The sequence below is a fragment of the Ambystoma mexicanum genome, chromosome 1p (assembly GCF_040938575.1).
Source record: "Ambystoma mexicanum isolate Mex_15411 chromosome 1p, UKY_AmexF1_1, whole genome shotgun sequence".
NCBI classification, from domain to species: Eukaryota; Metazoa; Chordata; class Amphibia; order Caudata; family Ambystomatidae; genus Ambystoma; species Ambystoma mexicanum.
Window position 1 is genome coordinate 38,724,393 of NC_090921.1, and position 27,203 is coordinate 38,751,595.

General features: G+C 49.9%; 1 protein-coding gene across 1 annotated transcript in view; it reads right to left on the reverse strand.

Moving 5' to 3' along the window:
- Positions 1 to 27,203, reverse strand: part of LOC138565612 (zinc finger protein 271-like) — a 133,187-nt gene that overhangs the window by 96,762 nt on the left and 9,222 nt on the right. Inside the window, exon 2 of the mRNA XM_069642992.1 lies at positions 24,471 to 26,400. Within this exon, the coding sequence (XP_069499093.1) occupies positions 24,471 to 25,362 (892 nt within the window). The 5' untranslated portion in view covers positions 25,363 to 26,400. The remainder of the gene's footprint in view (positions 1 to 24,470; positions 26,401 to 27,203) is intronic.

Sequence of the window (27,203 nt, forward strand, 5' to 3'; positions counted from 1 at the left end):
GTGTTTCGATGGGTGCGCCGAGCGAAATGTCTGGAAAATGCGTTTTTTTCCCCACATTTCGGACTTTGTGGGGGTGTCTGGGTAATAAATTCTGGGGCGATGTGCGCAAATCATACCTCTGCGGATTCCCACGGGTGTCCTCTTTTCGGAAATGCATGGGGTTCCCCGTTTTCCTCGGTGGCTTGGACACCCGAGGCCCAGATCTGTACATTGTGCCGGTCAGCAGAATGTCTGACATTTCGCTCTGAAAACAGACTTGGGGTTACTTGTGTTTTAGGCTTTCCCCTTGGCGGCCAGGTAGGTGCACCCACACGTGAGGTACCGTTTTCATCGGGACACCTGTGGGAACGCGTGACGGTAGGCCATGTGTTGTTGGGGGCGTGTTTCGATGGGTGTGTCGAGCAAAATGTGCGGAAAAAGCGTTTTTTTCCCCACATTTCGGACTTTGCAGGGCTGTCTGGGTAATAAAATATGGGGCGATGTGCGCAAATCATACCTCTGCGGATTCCCACGGGTGTCCCCTTTTCGGAAATGCATGGGGTTCCCTGTTTTCCTCGGTGGCTTGGACACCCGAGGCGCATATCTGTACTTTGTGCCGGTCGGCAGAATGTCTGAGATTTCCCTCTGAAAACAGACTTGGGGTTACTTGTGTTTTAGGCTTTCCCCTTGGCGGCCAGGTAGGTGCACCCACACATGTGAGGTACCGTTTTCATCGGGACACCTGTGGAAACGCGTGACGGTAGGCCATGTGTTGTTGGGGGCGTGTTTCGATGGGTGCATCGAGCGAAATGTGCGGAAAAAGCGTTTTTTTCCCGACTTTTCGGACTTTGCGGGGCTGTCTGGGTAATAAATTCTGGGGCGATGTGTGCAAATCATACCTCTGCGGATTCCCACGGGTGTCCTCTTTTCGGAAATGCATGGGGTTACCTGTTTTCCACGGTGGCTTGGACACCCGAGGCCCATATCTGTACGTTGTGCCGGTCGGCAGAATGTCTGAGATTTCGCTCTGAAAACAGACTTGGGGTTACTTGTGTTTTAGGCTTTCCCCTTGGCGGCCAGGTAGGTGCACCCACACATGTGAGGTACCGTTTTCATCGGGACACCTGTGGGAACGCGTGACGGTAGGCCATGTGTTGTTGGGGGCGTGTTTGGATGGGTGCGTCAAGCGAAATGTGCGGAAAATGCGTTTTGTTCCCCAAATTTCGGACTTTGCAGGGGTGTCTGGGTAATAAAATCTGGGCCGATGTGCGCAAATCATACCTCTGCGGATTCCCACGGGTCTCCTCTTTTCAGAAATGCATGGGGTTTCCTGTTTTCCTCAGTGGCTTGGACACCCGAGGCCCATATCTGTACGTTGTGCCGGTCGGCAGAATGTCTGAGATTTCCCTCTGAAAACAGACTTGGGGTTACTTGTGTTTTAGGCTTTCCCCTTGGCGGCCAGGTAGGTGCACCCACACATGTGAGGTACCGTTTTCATCGGGATACCTGTGGGAACGTGTGACGGTAGGCCATGTGTTGTTGGGGGCGTGTTTTGATGGGTGCGTCAAGCGAAATGTGCGGAAAATGCGTTTTTTTCCCCAAATTTCAGACTTTGCGGGGGTGTCTGGGTAAAAAATTCTGGGGCGATGTGCGCAAATCATACCTCTGCGGATTCCCACGGGTGTCCTCTTTTCGAAAATGCATGGGGTTCCCCGTTTTCCTTGGTGGCTTGGACACCCGAGGCCCATATCTGTACGTTGTGCCGGTCGGCAGAATGGCTGAGATTTCGCTCTGAAAACAGACTTGGGGTTACTCGTGTTTTAGGCTTTCCCCTTGGTGGTCAGGTAGGTGCACCCACACATGTGAGGTACCGTTTTCATCGGGACACCTGTGGGAACGCGTGACGGTAGGCCATGTGTTGTTGGGGGCGTGTTTTGATGGGTGCGTCGAGCGAAATGTGCGGAAAATGCGTTTGTTTCCCCACATTTCGACTTTGCAGGGCTGTCTGGGTAATAAATTCTGGGGCGATGTGCGCAAATCATACCTCTGCGGATTCCCACGGGTGTCCTCTTTTCGGAAATGCATGGGGTTCCCCGTTTTCCTCGGTGGCTTGGACACCCGAGGCCCAGATCTGTACATTGTGCCGGTCAGCAGAATGTCTGACATTTCGCTCTGAAAACAGACTTGGGGTTACTTTTGTTTTAGGCTTTCCCCTTGGCGGCCAGGTAGGTGCACCCACACATGTGGGGTACCGTTTTCATCGGGACACCTGTGGGAACGCGTGATGGTAGGCCATGTGTTGTTGGGGGCGTGTTTCGATGGGTGCGCTGAGCGAAATGTCTGGAAAATGCGTTTTTTCCCCACATTTCGTAATTTGCGGGGGTGTCTGGGTAATAAATTCTGGGGCGATGTGCGCAAATCATACCTCTGCGGATTCCCACGGGTGTCCTCTTTTCGGAAATGCATGGGGTTCCCTGTTTTCCTCGGTGGCTTGGACACCCGAGGCCCATATCTGTATGTTGTGCCGGTCGGCAGAATGGCTGAGATTCCCCTCTGCAAACAGACTGGGGGTTGCTTGCGTTTTCGGCTTGCCCCTTGCCAGCCAGGTAGGTGCACCCACGCATGTGAGGTACCGTTTTCATCGGGACACCTGTGGGAACGCGGGACGGTAGGCCATGTGTTGTTGGGGGTGTGTTTCGATGGGTGCGCCGAGCGAAATGTCTGGAAAATGCGTTTTTTTCCCCACATTTCAGACTTTGCGGGGGTGTCTGGGTAATAAATTCTGGGGCGATGTGAGCAAATCATACCTCTGCGGATTCCCACGGGTGTCCTCTTTTCGGAAATGCATGGGGTTCCCTGTTTTCCTCTGTGGCTTGTGTGATGCTGGAAATGCATCAGAGGGACAGGGCCTCTGAATCCTTGTCCTTTACTGCCTTGTATCGTGTGTTCTGTCATGTTTTCTGCCCAGGAGTCCATGTGGGACTCCTGGCAGTGCAGCTCTCTCTTTTGGTTTGGTGAACAGACCCATGGGATACCCTTATGGCACCCCTGGGTAGGGGTACAACCCTGTGCCCCTAGTGTATGTTTTTGGGCACCTGTGGGTGGCCCACAGAGCAGGGTATGGGCTGGTGGCAGCTCCATGCTGAATTTGACAGGTGCTCTGGGTGTCCTCCATTTTGGGATACCCAGGCCCTGCCATTGGAATCAGTTGATTCCTGATAGGAAAGAAGATGGCCCCTGTGGCCTCTTGCTTTCTATTGCCTGTTATCTTGTTTTTCCCAAAGTCCTGGGAAGCCCTGACTCTGTCCCTTCCCCCTGACTGGCTGTTGGGTGGAAGTTCCATATATGGTGTTGTTGTGAAGGCCCAGCTAGACTGACTGGAGCCTTCCCAGTGACTGTATGTTGTGGGTACCTCCTGTGGGTGGGACCTGGGTGAATGGAGTGTGTGACCAATATACACTCCTTGTTGTGGTTGTCTGGTTTCTGGCATGAGAGACAAAGACTGAGACAGCCCTGCCCGAAACTGGCCTGAATGCAGTGTGTAGTGTTGAATGGCTGGGTACTTGTCCCAATCCACATTCCTTGTTGTGAGTGTCTGAAAGGGAGGAGTGTGGCCTGAATGCACTGTGTGCCTGATTGGCTGACTGACTGCATGAATGCCCCTCTGTATGATTGGCTGCTGAGTGTAGGCCAGCAGTGTGGATGAGAGACAGAATAGTATATCTGGGGACCTCTCACCACTGTTCAGGAGGTTCAGGAATGTTCAGGAACGTTCAGAAGCATCCTGGAGCTGAGTCTCCACTCTAAGAGTAACTGGAACTGCTGATCCTCGACGTCCAGCTGGAAGAAGAAGACTTGCTGTGGCATTTGCTTCGACCGACCCTAAGGCTGTCGAAATCGTCGAAGACTGACCCGAGAGAGGACCTGGTAAGGCGCCCTCTTCCCGTGCTCCGAGGGACCATCGAGCACCGCTCCATCTTCGCCGAAGCGCCCTGGAAGACAGACCCTCGAAAGGCTGCCGACCCGAGACGGGACCGCCGAGGAGATCGAAGTGAAGCACCCGGACATCGACGCCGTCGAAGTCCATTGCCGTCGACCAGGGTTCGCAGGTTTGTGAAACCGCTGGAGGCCCGTCGAAGTTGTGTTGCCCAGCCGTGGGAACCACTTGACGCCGTGCCGCCGACGACCGGAGCCGTCCGCTCCTTTGCCTAAGAACATTCAATCGAAGGACTCTCTCGACCGCATCGTCGACCGTTTATCCTGCTGGAGAAAGTCGAGGACGACCAACGCGCCGAGGAGAAACCTGCCGGTGGGTTTCCCGCCACCCAACGACCTCAAAGACACGGACGACCCGACGCCCTTGCTGGGCTTCCGTCTCTACAATCTTTGCGGTCCAGAACTATTGTCATCGAGGTGCCCCGCACACCTCCGCCTTGCAGGACGCGGACGCCCCGACGCCGACGAGCACCGCTCGGACGAAGCTGCCGCCTCTTCGACATCGTTCTACCTCGTTTGTCGACGGACGTTCGACGCCCTGTGTCTCCCGCTTGAAAGGGAAGGCATTCAAGAAGGGCCGTCGATTCCCCGTCGCCGAACCCCGAGTTCTTCGACGTTTCTCGACGCCTCTCGACGATCCGTGACTCCCGCTTGAAAGGGGGTCGCTCAAGAAGGATCCGTCGACGCCTCCTCGAAGAACTCGACTCCACCAGGTACATTGGGGGGGTAAAAACATTGTAGGAGAGAATAAGACTAGTGAACAACATATGGACTGGGCTTGTGTTAGATCTCTTTCTTTTACAGGTTGCCCAGGTGGGGGGATCTCCACACAGAACTGTGTCTAGTGGTAGGGGCCAGTATTTTGCCTATTGTTCAACCACCTTATTTTCTCTCTTCTCTCTATTGCTGGTTTCACTTATTGATCTGTGTGACATTTTTGTGGATGCACTTTAATGAGGTCTAATATTAGTGGTACCACTTTAGAATTGTAGATATTTACCATTATTGATTTTCCTGAGCACAAAGTGCGTTATTGTGATAAGTGTACATAACCTCTGAATGTTAATTATATAAAGACTGTGTTTTCAGTAATACAGTGTGTGGACATTCCTTTGTGGGGGCTTGGGGAATACACTGTACTTAAGAACCAGCCTGCATCACCTCCTGAGAAGCTAGGCCTTGATTGCTCGTCCATTGCTACCGTAATAGAGAATCTTGGCTGGGGTCTTCTGTGCCTCTCCTCTACCATATAGAGAGCAGAAGTACAGACACCCCCTACCGGTCTTTACAGCTGGTGGCAGCGGTGGGATGCTTATGGTTTTAAGAATCAGTGTATAACCGTGCCACTTACAAAATATCCGCACTTTATTAGATTAAGGTTTGGGTGTGTACCAAATAACTGCATTACAAGCAATGGAGCCCATTGCAAATGGTAAATTGACTCGGATGAGCTTAGAGGCTCTCCAGAGTGCTTGTGAAGCCAGGGAGCTAGACTTTGTGGATAAGTCTAGGGCTGAGCTGATAGCTGCCCTGGTGGACTACCAGACTGATGGTGAAACTCTTGATGAAGGGGGGGATGCAACCAATGAGGACTCTGCCCCTGGGGTTGTCGCTGAATCTGTTTCTGGGAATGCCACCATTCCTGCTGCCTCTGTTCCAAACCCCAGCAATTCCTTGGAGCTTGAGTTATTAAGGATGAAATTGGCCTTTGAATATCGCAAGTTGGAAATAGAAGCTGAGCTTAAGAAAGAGGAGCTGGCACAGCAAGTGGAACTCAAGAATAGGGATCTTGCGCTCAAAGACAAGGACACTGAATGTCAGAGAATCCAGCTAGAGAAAGCTAGAGTGGAGACTTCAGCTAAAACCAGTGAGAGTGTCAGGTCTCCAGTCACCAAGTTTATGAAAGATTTGGTTGGTGTATTTGTGGAGGGCTCAGATATCCTCCAATGGATTGAAGCGTTTGAAATGGCTTGTGCGATTCATGATGTAGATAAAAGAGATTGGGCTAAGTGTTTGTTAAGCAGAGTGCCTCAAACTGGATATGACTGTATTCTGAAGCTGAGTGTGGAAGAAAGGGGTCAGTATGAGTGTATGAAGTCTGCTTTGATTGCCAAGTTTGGCAAGACACCTACCCAATACCTTAGAAGGTTCAGGGATTTTAAGAAAAGAGAGAATGTGTCTTGGGTTGACTGGGTGAGTGCTGCGCACATGAACATGATGGGGTGGATTGATGGGTACAAGGTTAAGACTTTTGTTGAATTGTCCCACCTCTTGTTTTTTGAGCATTTTTCTGAAGCCTGTTCACCAGAGCTGCGTCAGTATGTCGCTGACCAGAACATTTTGGACCCCTTTAAGCTGGCTAGGTTGGCTGACAAGTGGGTCTCTCACCGGGTGTCCCCTAAGGACTCCAGTGGGAAGGACAAGGACAAAGAGAAGGGTGCCTCTCAGAAAGCTGAGGAGTCCCCCAAGCAATCACAGTCGGGTAAACCAAAACCTTCCTCTCCTAAGACCCAAAAATCTAGTGGGGATAAGTCATCTGTGGGTGGGAATAAGAGTAGTGGTCCACCTGCTGCAAAGCAGGCTCCCAGTGGTTCCAGTACCGTACCCCGCACTCCTGGCGCTTGTTGGGACTGTGGGGCTCTGGATCACAAAAGGGGTGACTCCAAGTGTAAAGGTAAGACACTTGGAGTACAGGCTGTCAGCCTGACCTACCCTTACCCCGTGTCTGAGGTGGAGGCCACTGTCCTCCCCTCCTCTACCGGGATCACATTTGGTGCTCCGGTAGAGATTTCCTTAGTGTCCCTTGGGGCCTGGGACCAGTATGCAGAAGTACTGGCGACTATCCCACAGAACACCCGTAGGTTTTTGAGAAGTGTCCTCTTGAATGGCCAGCCTTCTACTGGTTTGAGAGACACTGGGGCAAGCATGACAGTGGTGGACAGGACCCTGCTCAAGCCAGAGGACTATGAAGGTGCTCCTCTGCAAACCACCAGGTTAGCTGGTGGGCCTCCCAAATTATCACCTGTAGCCTTAGTCACACTCATGATTGGAGACAAGACAGCGAAGCTTCCTGTCCTGGTTCAGGACAATGTCCCTGCTAACATTTTGTTAGGGAATGATCTAGTAGAGTTGGGGTTGATCTCGGATGGTCTTCCCATGACTGCTGCTGCAGTCACTAGGTCACAGGTGACACCGGGTCTGGCTGTGGGTCAGATACCCGAGCCAAAGGCGAGGCCTAAGGCAAGAAGGCGGAGGACCAAGAAGGCCACCTCTGTGGAGGGAGCACCTTCTCTTCCTGCTGCACCCATCGGGATCCATGCTCCGGACGGGCTGGGTCCAGTGGAAAACCCAAACTCAACTCCTTTGGGAGAAGAGGCAGAAGACTCTCCTGTGGGAGAGGTTCTCAACCCGGAGGATCATCCCGACCTTCAATGCTTGTTAGCTGAAGGGGGACCCTCCCGGGCGGACTTCTGTAAGGAACAGAGAGAGTGCCACTCTCTCGAGGGACTGAGGAAACAGGCCCTGTCCCAGGCACAAGGAGAAGTGCCTAGGATTTTCCGGATTTATTGGGAGGGTGAGCTCCTTGTTAGTGAGCCCACTAAGCCTGAACCTGGTGCCCGCAAGAGGTTGGTGGTACCCCAGGTTTACAGGCCCTTCCTTCTGCAGTTGGCGCATGAGGTGCCCTTGGCTGGTCATCTTGGGACCAAGAAGACTAAGCAGAGGCTCTCTGCCCATTTCTACTGGCCACGGATGGGAGTAGAGGTGGAGTCCCACTGCAGGACCTGCCCCACTTGTCAGTTGTCTGGCAAGACTGGAGGCAGGGTCATTGCCCCACTGCAGCCGTTACCAGTGGTTGGCACACCATTTGAGAGGGTGGGCATCGACATCGTCGGTCCCCTTGACCCTCCCACTTCAGGTGGACATCGGTTCATCCTGGTCTTGGTAGATCATGCCACCAGGTACCCTGAGGCAATACCCCTTCGGACTGTTACTGCCAAGGTGGTTGCCAGGGCTCTCCTGGGCATTTTCACCCGTGTTGGATTCCCCAAGGAGGTTGTCTCTGACAGAGGATCCAACTTCATGTCTAGTTACATGAAAACCATGTGGAAAGAGTGCAGGGTAACCTACAAGTTCTCCACCTCTTACCACCCCCAGACCAATGGTCTGGTTGAGAGATTTAATAAAACTCTCAAGGGCATGCTAGGGGCTTTGGAAGAACCCCTAAGGAGGAAATGGGATCTCCTCCTGCCATGCCTGCTGTTTGCTTACAGAGAGGTGCCTCAAGAGGGTGTTGGTGTCAGCCCCTTTGAGTTACTCTTTGGACATCCCGTGAGGGGGCCCCTCGCCTTGATCCGAGAAGGCTTGGAAGCCACCCCTCCCGGTCCCGCCAAGCAAGTGGGGGACTATGTGTTAGGCCTCAGGCGGAGGATGACACAAATGATGGGTCAGGCAACAGCAAATCTCAAGGCCAGCCAGGAATTGAATAAGTACTGGCATGACCTTAAAGCTTCGCAAGTGGATTGGACTCCGGGACAGGAAATCCTTGTGATGGAGCCTACCAAGCCTAGAGCTTTGGCAGACAAGTGGACTGGACCCTTCAGGATCATCTCCAAGATGGGCGAAGTCAATTATCTGGTTGACATGGGAGCCTCTGGGGTAGCCCCCCAGGTATTCCATGTCAACAGGCTCAAGCCTTTCCACAGGCGAGCAGAGGTCTCATGTCTCTTGCTAGCTTCAGGGCAAGAAGAGGATGAAAGTGAGCCCCTTCCTGATTTGCTGCATAGCAACCCTCAGGATGGCTCAGTGGAGGGAGTACATCTCTCTCCAGATTTGACAACAGAGCAGCAGAGGGCCTGCAGGGCTTTGCTCCAGCAGTATGCCTCTCTGTTTTCACTGACACCGGGCCTTACACCGTGGTGTAAGCACGAAATTGACACTGGTGACAGTGTGCCTGTCAAAAGCAGGTGCTATCGTATGTCAGATACCGTCAAGAACCACATCCAGGCTGAGGTCGCCAAGATGTTGGATCTGGGTGTTATTGAACCCTCAACCAGTCCCTGGTCCAGTCCAGTGGTCCTTGTCCCCAAGGCAAGTTCCCAGGCAGGTACCAAAGATTGGAGGTTCTGTGTGGACTACCGAGGAGTCAATGCCGTCACCAAAACTGACGCGCACCCATTGCCCAGGGCTGATGAGCTCGTGGACACCATAGGTGCTGCCAAGTTTGTAAGCACCTTTGACCTTACCTCAGGCTATTGGCAAATAGCTCTGACGGACCATGCTAAGGAAAAGACGGCTTTCTCAACACCTGAGGGACTCTACCAGTTTAGGGTTATGCCTTTTGGGTTGAAGAATGCCCCTGCCACCTTCCAGAGATTGGTCAACCATGCGCTCAGTGGGCTGGAAGCCTTTTGTGTGGCTTACTTAGACGACATTGCCGTCTACAGTTCCACCTGGGAAGAGCATTTGACACATCTGGATAAGGTGTTGCAGGCCTTGAAAAGGGCTAACCTCACTATCAAGGCCACCAAGTGCCAGATAGCTCAGGGGAAAGTTACCTATCTTGGTCATGAGGTAGGAGGGGGTCAAATCCAACCTCTCTCCAGTAAAGTACAGGATGTACAGAACTGGGAGACTCCCACTACTCAAACCCAGGTGAGAGCCTTTTTGGGCCTCACTGGGTACTATCGCAATTTCATGGCAGACTATGGAACCATAGCTGCACCCCTGACAGCTCTAACTTCACCCAAACAGCCTAGGAAGGTTAATTGGACCGAAGACTGTCAGAGGGCCTTTGATGGCTTGAAAGAAAGTCTGTGTAGGGCACCTGTGTTGTGTGCGCCTGACTACAGCCGACCCTTTATCGTCCAGACGGATGCCTGCGACACCGGAATTGGAGCTGTCTTGTCCCAGTTAGATGACAAAGGGAGAGAACACCCTATCATTCATCAGTAGACAACTCAAGGGTAGAGAACTTAGGTGGGCTACTGTTGAAAAGGAGTGTTTTAGCATAATTTGGAGCCTTAGGCGTTTTAGGCCCTACCTTACGGGGTCTAAATTCAAGGTCCAAACAGATCAAAACCCCTGAAGTGGCTTATGCAGATGAAGGGTGAGAATCCGAAATTGCTCAGGTGGTCCATTAGCCTGCAGGGGCTAGACTTCACCATAGAGCACAGACCAGGGAAGAGTCATGATAATGCAGATGGCCTTTCCAGAAGGTATGTTGACCGTCTGGATGAGGGTGTCTATCCCGTGGGAGATTAGACACCCTCCACCTCAGTCTGGGGGGGGCGACTGTGATGCTGGAAATGCATCAGAGGGACAGGGCCTCTGAATCCTTGTCCTTTACTGCCTTGTATCGTGTGTTCTGTCATGTTTTCTGCCCAGGAGTTCATGTGGGACTCCTGGCAGTGCAGCTCTCTCTTTTGGTTTGGTGAACAGACCCATGGGATACCCTTATGGCACCCCTGGGTAGGGGTACAACCCTGTGCCCCCAGTGTATGTTTTTGGGCACCTGTGGGTGGCCCGCAGAGCAGGGTATGGGCTGGTGGCAGCTCCATGCTGAATTTGACAGGTGCTCTGGGTGTCCTCCATTTTGGGATACCCAGGCCCTGCCATTGGAATCAGTTGATTCCTGATAGGAAACAAGATGGCCCCTGTGGCCTCTTGCTTTCTATTGCCTGTTATCTTGTTTTTCCCAAAGTCCTGGGAAGCCCTGACTCTGTCCCTTCCCCCTGACTGGCTGTTGGGTGGAAGTTCCATATATGGTGTTGTTGTGAAGGCCCAGCTAGACTGACTGGAGCCTTCCCAGTGACTGTATGTTGTGGGTACCTCCTGTGGGTGGGACCTGGGTGAATGGAGTGTGTGACCAATATACACTCCTTGTTGTGGTTGTCTGGTTTCTGGCATGAGAGACAAAGACTGAGACAGCCCTGCCCGAAACTGGCCTGAATGCAGTGTGTAGTGTTGAATGGCTGGGTACTTGTCCCAATCCACATTCCTTGTTGTGAGTGTCTGAAAGGGAGGAGTGTGGCCTGAATGCACTGTGTGCCTGATTGGCTGACTGACTGAATGAATGCCCCTCTGTATGATTGGCTGCTGAGTGTAGGCCAGCAGTGTGGACGAGAGACAGAATAGTATATCTGGGGTCCTCTCACCACTGTTCAGGAGGTTCAGGAACGTTCAGGAACGTTCAGAAGCATCCTGGAGCTGAGTCTCCACTCTAAGAGTAACTGGAACTGCTGATCCTCGACGTCCAGCTGGAAGAAGAAGACTTGCTGTGGCATTTGCTTCGACCGATCCGAAGGCTGTCGAAATCGTCGAAGACTGACCCGAGAGAGGACCTGGTAAGGCGCCCTCTTCCCGTGCTCCGAGGGACCATCGAGCACCGCTCCATCTTCGCCGAAGCGCCCTGGAAGACAGACCCTCGAAAGGCTGCCGACCCGAGACGGGACCGCCGAGGAGATCGAAGTGAAGCACCCGGACATCGACGCCGTTGAAGTCCATTGCCGTCGACCAGGGTTCGCAGGTTTGTGAAACCGCTGGAGGCCCGTCGAAGTTGTGTTGCCCAGCCGTGGGAACCACTTGACGCCGTGCCGCCGACGACCGGAGCCGTCCGCTCCTTTGCCTAAGAACATTCAATCGAAGGACTCTCTCGACCGCATCGTCGACCGCTTATCCTGCCGGAGAAAGTCGAGGACGACCAACGCGCCGAGGAGAAACCTGCCGGTGGGTTTCCCGCCACCCAACGACCTCAAAGACTCGGACGACCCGACGCCCTTGCTGGGCTTCCGTCTCTACAATCTTTGCGGTCCAGAACTATTGTCATCGAGGTGCCCCGCACACCTCCGCCTTGCAGGACGCCGACGCCCCGACGCCGACGAGCACCGCTCGGACGAAGCTGCCGCCTCTTCGACATCATTCTACCTCGTTTGTCGACGGACGTTCGACGCCCCGTGTCTCCCGCTTGAAAGGGAAGCCATTCAAGAAGGGCCGTCGATTCCCCGTCGCCGAACCCCGAGTTCTTCGACGTTTCTCGACGCCTCTCGACGATCCGTGACTCCCGCTTGAAAGGGGGTCGCTCAAGAAGGATCCGTCGACGCCTCCTCGAAGAACTCGACTCCACCAGGTACATTGGGGGGGTAAAAACATTGTAGGAGAGAATAAGACTAGTGAACAACATATGGACTGGGCTTGTGTTAGATCTCTTTCTTTTACAGGTTGCCCAGGTGGGGGGATCTCCACACAGAACTGTGTCTAGTGGTAGGGGCCAGTATTTTGCCTATTGTTCAACCACCTTATTTTCTCTCTTCTCTCTATTGCTGGTTTCACTTATTGATCTGTGTGACATTTTTGTGGATGTACTTTAATGAGGTCTAATATTAGTGGTACCACTTTAGAATTGTAGATATTTACCATTATTGATTTTCCTGAGCACAAAGTGCGTTATTGTGATAAGTGTACATAACCTTTGAATGTTAATTATATAAAGACTGTGTTTTCAGTAATACAGTGTGTGGACATTCCTTTGTGGGGGCTTGGGGAATACACTGTACTTAAGAACCAGCCTGCATCACCTCCTGAGAAGCTAGGCCTTGATTGCTCGTCCATTGCTACCGTAATAGAGAATCTTGGCTGGGGTCTTCTGTGCCTCTCCTCTACCATATAGAGAGCAGACGTACAGACACCCTCTACCGGTCTTTACAGCTTGGACACCCGAGGCCCATATCTGTATGTTGTGCCGGTCGGCAGAATGGCTGAGATTCCCCTCTGCAAACAGACTGGGGGTTGCTTGCGTTTTCGGCTTGCCCCTTGCCAGCCAGGTAGGTGCACCCACGCATGTGAGGTACCGTTTTCATCGGGACACCTGTGGGAACGCGGGACGGTAGGCCATGTGTTGTTGGGGGCGTGTTTCGATGGGTGCGCCGAGCGAAATGTCTGTAAAATGCGTTTTTTCCCCACATTATGGACTTTACGGGGGTGTCTGGGTAATAAATTCTGGGGCGATGTGCGCAAATCATACCTCTGCGGATTCCCACGGGTGTCCTCTTTTCGGAAATGCATGGGGTTCCCTGTTTTCCTCGGTGGCTTGGACACCCGAGGCCCATATCTGTACATTGTGCCGGTCGGCAGAATGTCTGAGATTTCCCTCTGAAAACAGACTTGGGGTTACTTGTGTTTTAGGCTTTCCCCTTGGCGGCCCGGTAGGTGCACCCACACATGTGAGGTACCGTTTTCATCGGGACACCTGTGGGAACGCGTGACGGCAGGCCATGTGTTGTTGGGGGCGTGTTTCGATGGGTGCGTCAAGCGAAATGTGCGGAAAAGGTGTTTTTTTCCCCACATTTCGGACTTTGCGGGGCTGTCTGGGTAATAAATTCTGGGGCGATGTGCGCAAATCATACCTCTGCGGATTCCCACGGGTGTCCTCTTTTCGGAAATGCATGGGGTTCCCTGTTTTCCTCGGTGGCTTGGACACCCAAGGCCCATATCTGTACGTTGTGCCGGTCGGCAGAATGTCTGAGATTTCGCTCTGAAAACAGACTTGGGGTTACTTGTGTTTTAGGCTTTCCCCTTGGCGGCCAGGTAGGTGCACCCACACATGTCGGGTACCGTTTTCATCGGGACACCTGTGGGAACGCGTGACGGTAGGCCATGTGTTGTTGGGGGCGTGTTTCGATGGGTGCGCCGAGCGAAATGTCTGGAAAATGCGTTTTTTTCCCCACATTTCGGACTTTGTGGGGGTGTCTGGGTAATAAATTCTGGGGCGATGTGCGCAAATCATACCTCTGCGGATTCCCACGGGTGTCCTCTTTTCGGAAATGCATGGGGTTCCCTGTTTTCCTTGGTGGCTTGGACACCCGAGGCCCAGGCCAGGACGCGGCCATCGCTATTGGATCCAGTTCCTGGGGGTGGACCAGTGCAAGAGGATCACCTTGATTGGTGGGGGGGGGGGTCTTCGGAGAGTGGAAGTGGGACACCGAAGGATGAGACACAGTATCTCCTTCCTTAGGACACATTTTCCCCCCTCCTGCCCAGCAGGATATTTAGAAACTCTACCCTTCCCCCACCTTTTGCAACATGAACACTTTCTCACACCGTAAGTGACAAAGGACTAATACCAGAGCCGTTTACCTGACATGTCCCAACACAAGCGTCAGGCAGAGCCAGGTAATTGCAACCAACTACACACACCTCACTACCTTTTCCCTTCCCCACTGGGATAAATGGCAGAGCATAAGATAATAACAGCATAATGCCCTAAGAGCAGCTCTGAATATCCCTATGAGAGTACACATCTCAGATGCTAGAAGAGAGGTTCATTGGCTAAAAATATCTGACAGGATACTCCTAAAAACAGCCTCCCTCACCTCCAAATGCTTAAACAACTTATCCCCACCCTACCTTGCTGAAAGGATAAACAGAACATCGTCCACACGCCCAACGAGAGCAGCCAATGCCCATACCTTGGAAATGCCTAGATTTAAACGTGTTACAGCTGGAGGATCTAGCTTCCCAGTTATTGCAGCACAAACTTGGAATGCACTACCGCATGACCTTAGAAAGGAACAACCGTATTCCAAATTTAGACTCAGTGTAATTAAATGGCTACGAACGAATGACCTTTAGCTTACCTCTCGGTACCTTGCACTGTTGTCTCTGCTGCATGTCTCTTACCGTGCTTTCTTCCGTATGCCACTGTAACTATCCTGGCAGCACCTATTTTCCAACTGTTTTGTATATTATATGATTCTTTGTACACATTCTGTAACTAAGCTTAAGTTGTCTTGACCTCTGCTGCGCCCGGCTACCCAAGGGTTTGGTGCGCAATACAAAATAAATAAATAAACAAACAAACAAGAGCACACTCTGAGCAAAGCCGAAAGCACGAGGAAGCAGCCATTCCAGGACGCAGTACAAACGGAGGAGAAAGGTGGCGAGACCTGAAAGGACGTCAAGGAGGGAGTCGGCCTTGCACTTTCCAACCCAGACCCGCAAAGCTTATGACAAAAGAAACATAAGGCCGGGAATCGCAGCTGGCGAATGGTGTGACTGAGGTCAGCGGTACGTGGAACCCTCCCACACTGATAGCCAGGGCAGGAAGATGCAGTTGCCATTGTGGTACCAACCGTGATTTCAGCGGCAAAAGAAACGCCAACGAGTTCAGCACAGCCGGTGAGTTGGAAGAACCGGATAGTGGGCCCGACTGTGTTAAGCTCAAGGTTGCAGTGGCAACATTCAGAAGATTAAGATACAGAGGTCTTTTGTGAACAAACCTGGTACAGAGATAGAATAGTCCGGCGCCATGTGGGTGCTCATTCGAAGGTCTCTGGCTGGTACCCCACTCCTGAACAAAGAAAATATTGAGCTGAAAGAGATTAAAACTACAAATACCAAGAGGCCATAGAGAAGGCCAGCGTGGGGTGTCAAGGTGGTCATACAAGGGTCAAGCCAAACCCCTTGTACAGTCGAATGTCGTTGACAAGCTGTAGAAATTGTGAACTGTGGAAAGTGTGAACTGGATGAGGGGAACGCCACGCGAACTGTGATATTGTAAAGCACGCACTTGCCATAGAATAACTGTGACCAGCAAGACCTTATCTCCCTTCAGAAGCCTCTGTTTAAATTGGCAAGTACTTTGAGAGACTAGCGGTTAAGGGCACGGCGTTGGGTATACCGAGGATCCGTCTCCAGATCCCACCTTCTATTTGATTCAACTTGTTCAATATTACATCAGTACACAGTTCTAGACCATATACCAGTTTAGGGACTATCTTTGCCTCAAAGAACATAAGAGCTGGTTTTATAGAGCATCTCCCATATTTACGGTCAATTTTCAATATCTGATTTTCGAAAAGCTTAGCTTTATGTGTGACAATTTCCAACTGAGTTGTAGCACCCTTGTGTGTGCCAACATGCTAGCCCAAATAAGTGGCACTAGGGGAAATGCCAACCCTACTTCCCTCCAGGCTCCAGGTAGGGTGCAGGTTCTTATCTTGTGCCTTCGTGAATGCATGGATTTTAGTTTTGTTCGGGTTAATAACAAGAAGGCTTTCTTTTGCATATTTTGCAAAAGTGTCCAAAAGGCGCTGAAAACCTACCCTGGAACAATCAAACAACAAAATGTCGTCCCTATAGGCCAACCATACGATTTTGCTTAGGCCTAATCTTGGGGCCAAAAACCTCTCTTTAATCAAACTTTCTTCCACATCAGACAGAAATTGATTAAAGATCCAGGGTGCCGGTACACAGCCTTGTCTCACCCCACAGTGCGTTTGAATTCTAGTTGACATATCTCAAGAGGGGTCAATGTGAGCAGTAGTGGAGTTACACAGAGATTCACAGTGACAAGTGTTAAGATGGATTTCTAAACTCTGACGTGGTGGGCAGAAGTTCAGAAGGCCAGCTTAGTTTCTTGGAACAGGGTAACCTCTGGACAAGCTAGACCAACCAAGGTAGCTTTGGCAGGTGGTCAAGACTAAGGGCCTCATTATAAGTCAGGCAGAATGGGTTAACAGGTTCCGCTAATGGGTGCAGACCCGTTAACACCATTCCGCCTGATTACGAGGTCCCATCGCAGGACCCGGTAAGGACGCCTGGTAAAACCAGGCGTCATTACCGGGTCCAGCGAGGGGAAGAGGGAGCTAACAACGGGCCGGTCGTAATCGGCCCGTTGTTAGCTCCCTCTCCCATTGAGCCCTATGGGGGCTCAAATAGAAAAGGGGAAGGTCCGGGCCCGGGTTCCCTGAGGGAGGAATTACTGGGCCCTCCGAACACGGAATGGACCGGTAATTCCCCATTCAGGGAACCCGGTAAAGGAGCCCGGTTTGGCAGCAGCCATGGAGCTAATAGCTCCATGGCTGCCGCCAAACTCGTAATGAGGCCCTAATTCTCAGGAGGGGTGAGGGTGACTGAAAGACCTCAATGAACACACAGAGCAAGGACACTTACAAATTACTCCAGACAGGTGTTATATCAAAAGTATAGACACATTTTACAAGGCCTTTGTAACATAGACCATAATCGCAGTAACACTAAGTAAATCAACACATCACAATCAATACAATATATATACAAGACCACTGGGGACCAAAGGGTTAAATGCACGAAATATGTTGACAACCTGGAGGGGAAGGAAACAGGCAGTGCAGATAGTCTTTAGGCCCCTTCAGCATTGACAATACACCTAACTAAGAGGCAGTCCAAGCCCTAAGAAGAAGGCAGCCTTGTGCTCAATAGTACATGCAATGCAAACGCACGCGGTTGTTCCAATGGCCAAAATGGGGTCTCTTCAGGGGTCTCTAGCAGCTCAGGAAGGTGGGTAAGGTGATGAATAGGTTCCCACTATTCAAGAAGGACCTCCACTCGAAGGCTGAGGCAATTCGAGAGTTCGGCATGGATAGCAGTGGATAGGAGAGGGGCCACTCATGCGTAAAAATGGGCCCTCGTGCTAGGGGCCACCGGTTGGGGTATTGAGTACTCAGCGGTATGTGATGCAAGCGGACCCAAACTTCAGCAGGTTAGTCCACTTGGCTTGCAGGTTCGAATTGCAGCAAAAAGGACGCCTCTGCACCTTTTAGTTCCTGAGATACAGCGGTTATCCCCAAACGGGACAGTGGCGATTTCTCCGCTATGGGTGGATGAAATCGCCCCAGGGGCATCGCCCCAGTTTCACTGCAGCAGGCTTCAGGGGCAAGAGGGTCACAAATGCAGCGGACTTGCAAAGTCGGCCAATCACCTTAGAGTGCATTCCTGTCTCCTAGGAGACCGAGTACAGGGAGTTTCGGGCACCTCCCTCACTTCCTGCCACCACCAGACATTCTGGAGCCAGAGGCGGGATTCACTTGTGAAGCCCGCCAAAGACAAAAACAAAGAAATGAACCAAACCTGGTTTGGCGCACAGAATAAATCTCAAGAAGGACGAAAACAACAATAAATTATGAAAAAGAAGACCGGGGACATTTTGATAAAAATGGCACCCATGGGTGCTTTACTGTAGCTGCGATTGCAGCCTGCGGTAAAGACTTGATACAGTAGTAAAACGTAACCACTGCCACCAGCCATTAATTATGTAAAGGGCAACATAAAAAATGTTACATGAAAAGCTAGAAAAAGGGGCTACTAAGTAATCCCTCCAGCACCCTACTGTAAGATAGCGTGTGCTGGGTCTAGAACGTTACAATGTATTAGCTATTAGCACCATGGCTACCCCTTACCGCATTCTGGGTCCGGGTTGGCGGAATAGGGACTTACCGGGTCATTCCAACCTTGGAGGACCCGGTAAGTCCCCATTCCGAGAACCATTCCCCATTCCCATTCGAGCCCCCATAGGGCTTAATGGGAATGGGGATGGAGCTAATAATGGGCCCACTAGCGGACCCGTTATTAGCTCTCTGGTCCCTTAGCGGCTCCCGCTAAGGGTGCCTGCTAAAACCAGGCGGCCATTGCGGGACCCGCTAAGGGACCTCAGAATATGGAGGTAAGGGATTACCGGTGCCGGTAATCCCTTACCTCCAACCTCGTAATGAGGCCCACAGAGTTTAAATCACAGAAAAATACATGAGAGAGTGTGAAAAGGTCTCACTCTCGCCAGGTTAAAAATGTAAAGTCCTAGAGTCCAGCAAAAGTGCCGGGGGTCTCTAAGGTAGAGAGGAATTAGCACATTTCTGAGAATTCTCCCTAACACTGGGCTACTTTATTCATGGGGATATTTAGGCATCACACTTCAATTTCCAAATCATTCTCATCTTCTATCTCCACCACATCAGGCTCATGGGATTTTCCTTTCAGCCACTTTTCTAGACCCCCATCTTTTTTTGGGGGAGTGTTCTCTTTAGCCATTTTCTTTTGGGAGTCAGCGATTTCAAATCTATTTCCTACTTCCACACATTCCATATCTGTAGGTACAGTTACAGCCAAAGCAACACAATTCCTTTTTACACACATATTCTTTGGAATATTGGCCATGGCCCTCCTACTTCTGGTGGCTTCAATGTAATTACGTCTTCGTCTTGTTCGTTTCTTTGACCCATAGGAAGATTTTGGTTCACTCATTCCCTCATCAAAATTATCCTTATTTCGAATAATTTCCACTCAGATACTCCCTTGTTCCAAATTCCCTTACTCCTGTATTTTGTGTTTCTCACTATCTTCTTCTACTACCAAACACAGTCCATTCAAATAACCCATACCATCATTCCCAACCCTAAATTCATCTTTCTTACAATTTGTACATTTTTTGCTGTTTTCCTCGATTATTATTCCCAAAGCTTTTGTATTCTCTATGGTCTGATGTACCAATATTTTAATCTCGTTTTGTTCTTTCAATAGTTTGGTACATACACCTAAAAGTACATCAATTGTAGCTGTCAAGGCATCCGTCTTTTCTCTTAATTTAGGGGATTATCACTTCTACTACCGGATTCCAAGTTAAACAAATGTTCTATTAAACTTCCTGAATCATTCCAGGTCCCTTCGCCATCAATACTTTCCACATCTTCCTGGGAAAGTTTTCCCAGATCAAGTGTAGCAGACAGATTCATACCAATCACATAATTCATATATATGGCAATTTCAGTACTTGTTTCGACATGTGACATGCCCACATCTGTCTGTAATCCCATTGATTGTCGTCTGAAATCTTGTACAAGATTCATCAGGGAATTGTTATCTATCATCGAGCTATTTTCTGGGGCAAGATGAATATCATCCATCAAAGGTTCCTTATGGTTGTGATTTCTTGTAAGGAAACTCATTCTTTTTGGTTGATCTAAGGTCAGTTTGTCCTGTACCATCTGACTTGTATCTTGTTTTCCTCTACCCTTCTTACCTTTCCCTTTTCCAATCCCTTATTACACTTGTTTTGTTTGATCAGATGGCGTATTTCCCTTGCCTTTTCTTGACTGCAAATTCGATCCCATATTACTCTCCTTAAATACTAATCCTATCTATTACACAAGGGGATCAAGAAGAGTTGAAGCCACAGAAGTATCCACTTCTTTGTCCCAATGTAATTACACTACAATGCTTTACAAGCCCCTGGGATCTATGTGACCACAAAGGTAAAGTGCAATGTGCAAAATATCAACAGAAAAGAACGATGTAACCGTAAGGGTATACAGATAAATACCAAATAACATTACACCTTCACAGGGGAGAAGCCATCCATCCGAAATGATGCAATAAATATAGACAATGCAACTAACACCCTCTAATCTACAATGTAGGTAATAAGAAGCATACATCTACTAGGGATGTTTATTAATCCCACCAATGGAGGAGAGGTTCCCTCGCAGCCTCCAATCACCGGATTTCTAGCTTTCACTGACCTACACAACAATGGTATATAAATCACAAAGGGTCTGTGTATTAGCAGGAGAGAAGGAACAATATACAGAGTGTAGACACAGGGTCTATATGTCCATAAGGTACACTTAAGTATACAATATCAATACAATAAGCACAGGATGGGGGGGGGAGACTCCTTCGCAACCGCCGTGTGGAAGAGAGCAATCGATATATATAATCCAACTGGCACCATTAAATCCACAATGTGAGTGTTCAAAACATTCATCCAATAGAATCCCTTGTTAGTCCTACCGAGGAGGGAGAGAATCCTCGTAACCTCCAATCACCTGTTGTCTGGATTCCAGGAACAGATTTTTAATTAATTATAAATGTAGCATATACAGTTCCAAAATTTGACAAACAATAGTGTATTCAATTAAGAGCACTTATAATGCTCGTTTACACCATAACGAGCAGAACCCAACCTAAAGGTCGTTATACAATGCTGTTTGCAGAGCAATAATCTCCCCTTCAATAATAGTACCAAACACAGTCCGTAGCAGTGTGCAGCCTACGAAGTGTAATTCCAGAGAAAAGAAGGGGGACCGTCAAGGCAGGGCACGCCCGACAGCGCAAGGAGATGCCTAAGTCCGACTCTCCCCCCCAGCCAGATGGACTCTTTCAGAAGTACCAAACTGCAAACTTACTTCCGAGTATTTTTCAAACATACAAGGCGGTGACTCTCTGTACGTGGTCGGGCTCAAGAGTGTGTTTCTAATTCTGTGTTAAATTATCAGCGGGCTAGTTTCCACTCTGCCACTCGCCAAACAGCCCAACAGCCACAAAACGCCCTTGACTCCACAGCAGGCTTAACGGCACATGGGTGGATACGTTCTGCTTTTAACCTCGCATTTCCTCCGTGGCCGTTCAACTAGCCTTTAAAGTGATAACAGAGGTCTCGGATAACAAAGCAGCAATATTTCCTCTGACACAGCGTTTCCAGATTAACAGTTAAATAAACACCCTTGAACTGTGATCACTTGAGTCTGTCTTGCTTTGATACCATGCCTTCCTTAAAGTATTGATTGGGAGATGGATCATGGATATCATCAACGGAGGGTTTCGAGGGTTGAGGTTGAGGGGCTGGGGTATTGGTGATGGGGGAATTGAAGAACATAGCAAGGCTGGGCTGGGGGTGCATTAAGGGCGCAAAGTGAATCCACTTTTAGGGATTTTGATGCCCTGCTATATTGAGGGATTGTTGCCGGTCTATCTGCGATATAGTATACTCAGAGACTGATTTGGGTTCAATGAACGGATCCCTGAAGATTTACATTTCTATTGTTCTATTTTTGGTTTATGTTGTTGTTTGGGAGTGGGTGGGAGAATTCCCCAGCGTCAATGTGAGCTAGGAATTGATTTGTTATTTAGATAGCGATTGCGCTTAAGCGCTGTACATAGAACATACTTAGATACATTAATCATCCCAACTAAAGTTAGTGCTCATTTATCGACCTTGGAAGGATGAAAGGTCGCGTTGCCCTTACCGGGATTCGAACCTGCGACATGCAGATCACAGCAGCGAGCGTTCAACATGCTGAGCACCTTACCGGCTAAGAAGGGCCTGCTTTTCAGCTCTATCGTTTTATATTTTATCAGGTACCCAAAGATATTGAAGGAAGTTGTCACGCCCAAAAGAAAGAAGGTGGGCTTTATGTTGCCAACCACAATACCCGAGGTGGTTGCCTTTTGAAGAGGCCTATTTACTTTTGAAGGACTTGAGCAGAGTGCGTTTTTGCTATTATGCAATGCAACGGCATTGATTAAAATGGAAGGGTTGGGTTGCTGGTTAAGGGAGTGAGCGGGGATAGAAGTGCAAAAGGTGATCAAAGATAAGGAGGGATTTTTTATTGCATTAAAAGACATCTTCGGTGGGACCCAGATTACTATTGCTACAATATATGCTCCAAACACTGGTCAGGATGGATTTGTGTGCAACTGGATGCTTCCTGTCCCTCATCCAGACAATGTTTTGACCTCTGCGACTCTCTCGCTTTCTATTCTCCCCTCTGGCCCGACTCACTCTGCAGGACACACTCTGGATGCTCTGATCTCTTCAGACATCACTTCTCTTTCCCTTTCGTCACACTTCTCTCCTGGAGTGATCACTCTCTCCTTTCCTCCCATCTCTTCCTCGCTACCCCTCAGGCCATGCCAATTCCAAAATTTCCACCTACCTTCACGATCATCCGACCCATGAAGCATGTGTCAGTTGAGGCTTCCGCTACCACTTTCTCTCCCCCTCCTCCTCCGGCTGACACATATTCTGACAGAGCCCTTTCCACGCTCTATTCCGCTATCTCGGATACTCTTGATGTTCTTGCCTCTGTCATGAGGATCCGCTTGAAGCCCAAAGCCAAGTGCAACTCTTGTTACGACTCTGACCTAGTCACCCAAGAACGCAAGTGTAGGGTGGCTGAGAGGAAATGGCAGGCTTCTTGTGCATCCTATGACAAACTGGCTGCCGCCTGCTGCAAAGGCAATACTGGCTCCTTGTCTGCACTAAGAAGAGAGCCCATATCCAAGCACACGTCTCTGCCGCATCTAACAACTCGGCCGAACACTTTAAAATCTGCAAGGAGCTGGCCAACCCTGCTGCAGTCTCTACCTCTCTTATCGCCTCCCAGGCCCTTTGCATGGCCCTGGTCACTCATTTCATCTAAACAACCCAGGACATCTTGACCACCCTCTTGTCCTCTCCTCCTCCACCCTCTCTCGGACTCCTCTGGCCCCCCTGCAGCCGCTTCTCCTCCCTCCTTCTCATCTTTTCCTCTGTTCTCCCCGACAAGATTTCCAGACAAGTCCGATCTATGAAAGTCTTGTCAAACAAGTTCTTCCCTGTTCGTCGTAAACCATCAAAGACCACACTGACACCCTTGCTCTGACTCTGCCCAACTTCTGTAACCATTACTTTGCCTCTGGAGCCTTCCCCTCCCCTCTAAAGCACTCTCTTGTACACTCACTTCTCAAAAAACCCACAGCCGACCCCTCTTTCCTGGCTAACTATCGCCGATTTCTATCACTTTCCTGGGCAAACTCCTGGAAAAGCTAGCCATCTCCCAGCTTAACCTCAACACTGACTCTGTTGGTTGTCTCCATGACCATCATTCTGGCTTCAGAGCTGCGAGTAGCATGGAAACTGCTCTCCCGAACATCCATGAAGCCCTGCTCTTCAACCTTGACTATAACATCCCTTCTGCCCTCATCTTACTCGATATCTCTTCCGCCTTTGACACGGTCAACCATGCCATCCTGCTCAACCGCCTTCGTGATAACCTGGATAAACGTCTGGGTTCCTCAAATGGTAGGCAGCTCTGGGTTTTAGCACAGAAGCTTTAAAGACAATGGGCCTCATTCCAAGTATGGCGGTACAGTAACAACGGTGCCGGTAAGCTCCCAGCACAGTTGCTACCGTACCACCATACTATGAGTTCTGCGAGCGCTTGCCTTACTTTCCCGCAGGTCTGATGGACCGGCACCCACTTGCAGAACATGACAGTAGCACCGGGACCGTTATTAACAGTGCCGGTGCTACCCTCCTCCACATTCCCATTGAGCCCTATGGGGCTCAAATGGGAATGGGAACTAATCATTACCGGCACCGGACTTCGGGGAATTACCGGATCTGCCAGGGCCAGAATGCCCCAGTAAGTGCCCGAAGCCGGGTACCGGTAGAAAAATGACTCCGCCGGCAGCGCTACCACCAGGTTCATAATGACCCCCAATATGATGAACTTAAAATGTAAGCTCTGAACTCTGCCTCCCCTTGAGTCACCATCTGAAGTTAATGGAAGGCTTGACAAAAGAGCCTTCTAGCCACACATTAATCATTAGCTTCACAGAGGGACCCCGAGAGCTGCTCAGATGATTATGTTGACACGGGTGTTCATGTGCACAGTTCAGCAGTAAAAAAGTTGACCATTTACATTACATTATTTGGTACATTTAAATGATTGTGGCTACATCTTTCCAATGCATATGTCTATTTTTTTTTTTAAAAAGGACAACTGTTCTAACATTGTGAGTGTCTCCCCTACAAACTAAGAACGAATAAATACTGACATGTGCAGGGCTCTGCTGCTTCCCAGGTAGATTTGCACTACATAAAATCCCAAACTACAAATGCATAACAATTGATAAAACATACACACCTTGGGCGGCTTTCAGAACGCTGGATTCTGCATTTGTTCTCACCAGTGAGTCTGTGAAGACGGCTCCATCTACGGGAAGTGCATCTGATCCCAGGGAGGGCAACGCATCAGGTGAACAATGCCCAGTAGGACACAGTGGTCGGGAATTGTGCTCCTGACCTGCGACTGGACCATCAGGAGACCCTGGTTCTAGCTGGTCGTCTTCATCTACATCACAACAAAGTGGTACCACTGGTTCTGGTTCGTAGTACTGACCAGAGATGCCTATCAGCTCATCAGCGCACAATAGTTCAAGTTTGCAGTTCAGTTCTTGACTCGTTTCATCAGAAATCATTCTCTGACGTATTTGCGTCTCTTCTTGCTCCTGGTCTTCAGGACAGAGTGGTTCACGCTTGGGGCTCAAATAGAGGTTCTGTTCATCAGGGAACATTTCTTTAATGCACTGGTTGTGTTGCTGGTCATCTCCATTGGGGAAGACTGATTGCATCCACTGGTCCTGTTGTTGGCTGTGCTCATCAGTGCACACAGTTTGTGCACACAGAATGTGTTGGTCCTGCCCAGTGGTCATACCTGGTTGTACACACTGGTCCTGTTGCTGTCCTGGTACATGATGAAATCCTGGTTGAAGAAATAGGCTCATCTCACTTGGAAATGTGCTGGCATTACTGTCCCTGCTTGAGACTGGACTCCGAATCTCCACAGATACTGCATTATCCTTCAAGTTGTCCTCGGCCCTTGTTAGCCAGATTTGCTTCATGAGCTCTGTAACCGTAACGGGCATGCCCTCCATGGTACTCTGCAAGTGATCTATTTTTCCTTCCAGGCGCTGTAGTGTAGCCAAGAGGGCCATTTTAGGGACTTCAGATACAGCAGACACAGATTTATGGATCATACAAGCACTTGCGTTCCTGCTGGATGCCGCCAGAATATTGCCTTTACTTGCTAGCAAGCCGATTGCTTCATGTGTTTCATAGTTTTGGGGGTCAGGGTCCTGACAGAGGCTGCTGGCTGCGAGAGCTGGTCTGGTTTGCAGAGGCTCCAGGCTGCGAGAGCTGGTCTGGTTTTCATAGGCTCCAGGCTGCGAGAGCTGGTCTGTCTTTCAGAGGCTCCAGGATGCGAGAGCTCGTCTGGCTTTCAGAGGCTCCAGGCTGCCAGAGCTGGTGCGGCCTGCAGAGGCTCCAGGCTGCCAGAGCTGGTGCGGCCGGCCTGCAGAGGCTCCAGGCTGCCAGAGCTGGTGCAGCCTGCAGAGGCTCCAGGCTGCGAGAGCCAGTCCGGCTTGCAGAGGCTCCAGGCTGCGTGAGCTGGTCAGGCTTGCAGAAGCTTCAGGCTGCGAGAGCTTGTCTTTGTTGTAGAGGCTCCAGGCTGTGAGAGCTGGTCAGGGCACCAGGGGATCCAGGTTTGTATAGTTGCTTTTCCAGATGATCTAGGGGAAAGGTGACTTGGCTTGGATATTGTAGCAGTGTAGTTAAAACTGTTCTGCCTGGTAGTGTTGCTCTTGGTGGTACGAACTGGTTGGAACAGACTTAAAAGTGGGACTGTGCAACTTCAGAGACGGCTCCTACTCAGTTTCCAAAATAATACCAGCATACATTGTAGATACAGGGATAGTTCTCTTCTCTATCTCTATTAGATAGGCGATCCACCACCTCCTTCCTAGGGACAGGCACCCCACACAGAGAAAGGGTGTTCTTCTGTCTAGGGTTTACGGTAGTTGACACATTTACTGTACTTTAAATAACTATTACAAAAAATGTTTATTTTTCTTACCAATGTTCTTGTGTGAAAAAAAACGTTACTTTTTATTAACACTTTAGGTAATCTTCTAATCCCAATCAGATTACCTGATTGTTTAGTTTTGTTCTTGGAGGCCCCCGGTAAGTAAGACAATTATATCTTTTCTTTTCCCGTTGATTGTCCAGGTTGCAGGCGTCTAGAAAGAGGAAAAATTTTAAAGGATGTTTATAACCACCGTGCAGAGTAAATATATCCAAATGCTATGTTATGTCCTCTTCCCATGACCCCTCTTTTCTAGGCGCATCCTTTCAATAAATACCAACAATTAGTTGCCTTAAATAATGCATGTACGTACTGTGACAAATCCAGGGAATGTGTCCCTCCTCCCCAAGGGGGTGGGGGGCACCCTCTTTGGGACTAGGGAGATGAGCCTAATATGCAATACCCTCCTAGGGGACAGTGCCAGTGGGGTCCCCACTGGGGGCTGAGCCCACCCTATGGGGAAAAGGAATGTCCAAGTAGGGATTCCCTTTCACCTCCCCATTGCAAGGTCCCAGACACTTATGGGCTATATGGGAACTGACCATGGAAACGACCAGGGCCCCTAAAGTGGATGGCTTGGTTTCTGGCCTGTACCCGTTACTGTCTTTTTTTGAAACATCGAACCAATGGAATCTCCTCCTCCGTTCAGGGAGGAACCTAAATACAGTGCAACCAAGAAGGAGAGAATCAGCTGGAGGGTGAGGAACGCGCAACAGTAGGAGACGCTCCAGACCAAGAGAAGCTCACAGCAACTTCAGAGAGAGTATGAGTCCTGAGCAACTGGAAACCATTAGAGAAAGATGCCGAACCAAACAAGAGAGGACACACCGACTAGGGATGTAACGGTATAACGGTATACCGTTAAAGATACCGTGAACCACTCAATTGAACAATAATAACCGTCACATTGTTTATACCGGTATACCTTTCATACCGTTAAGTGCGCTTTTCTATCTA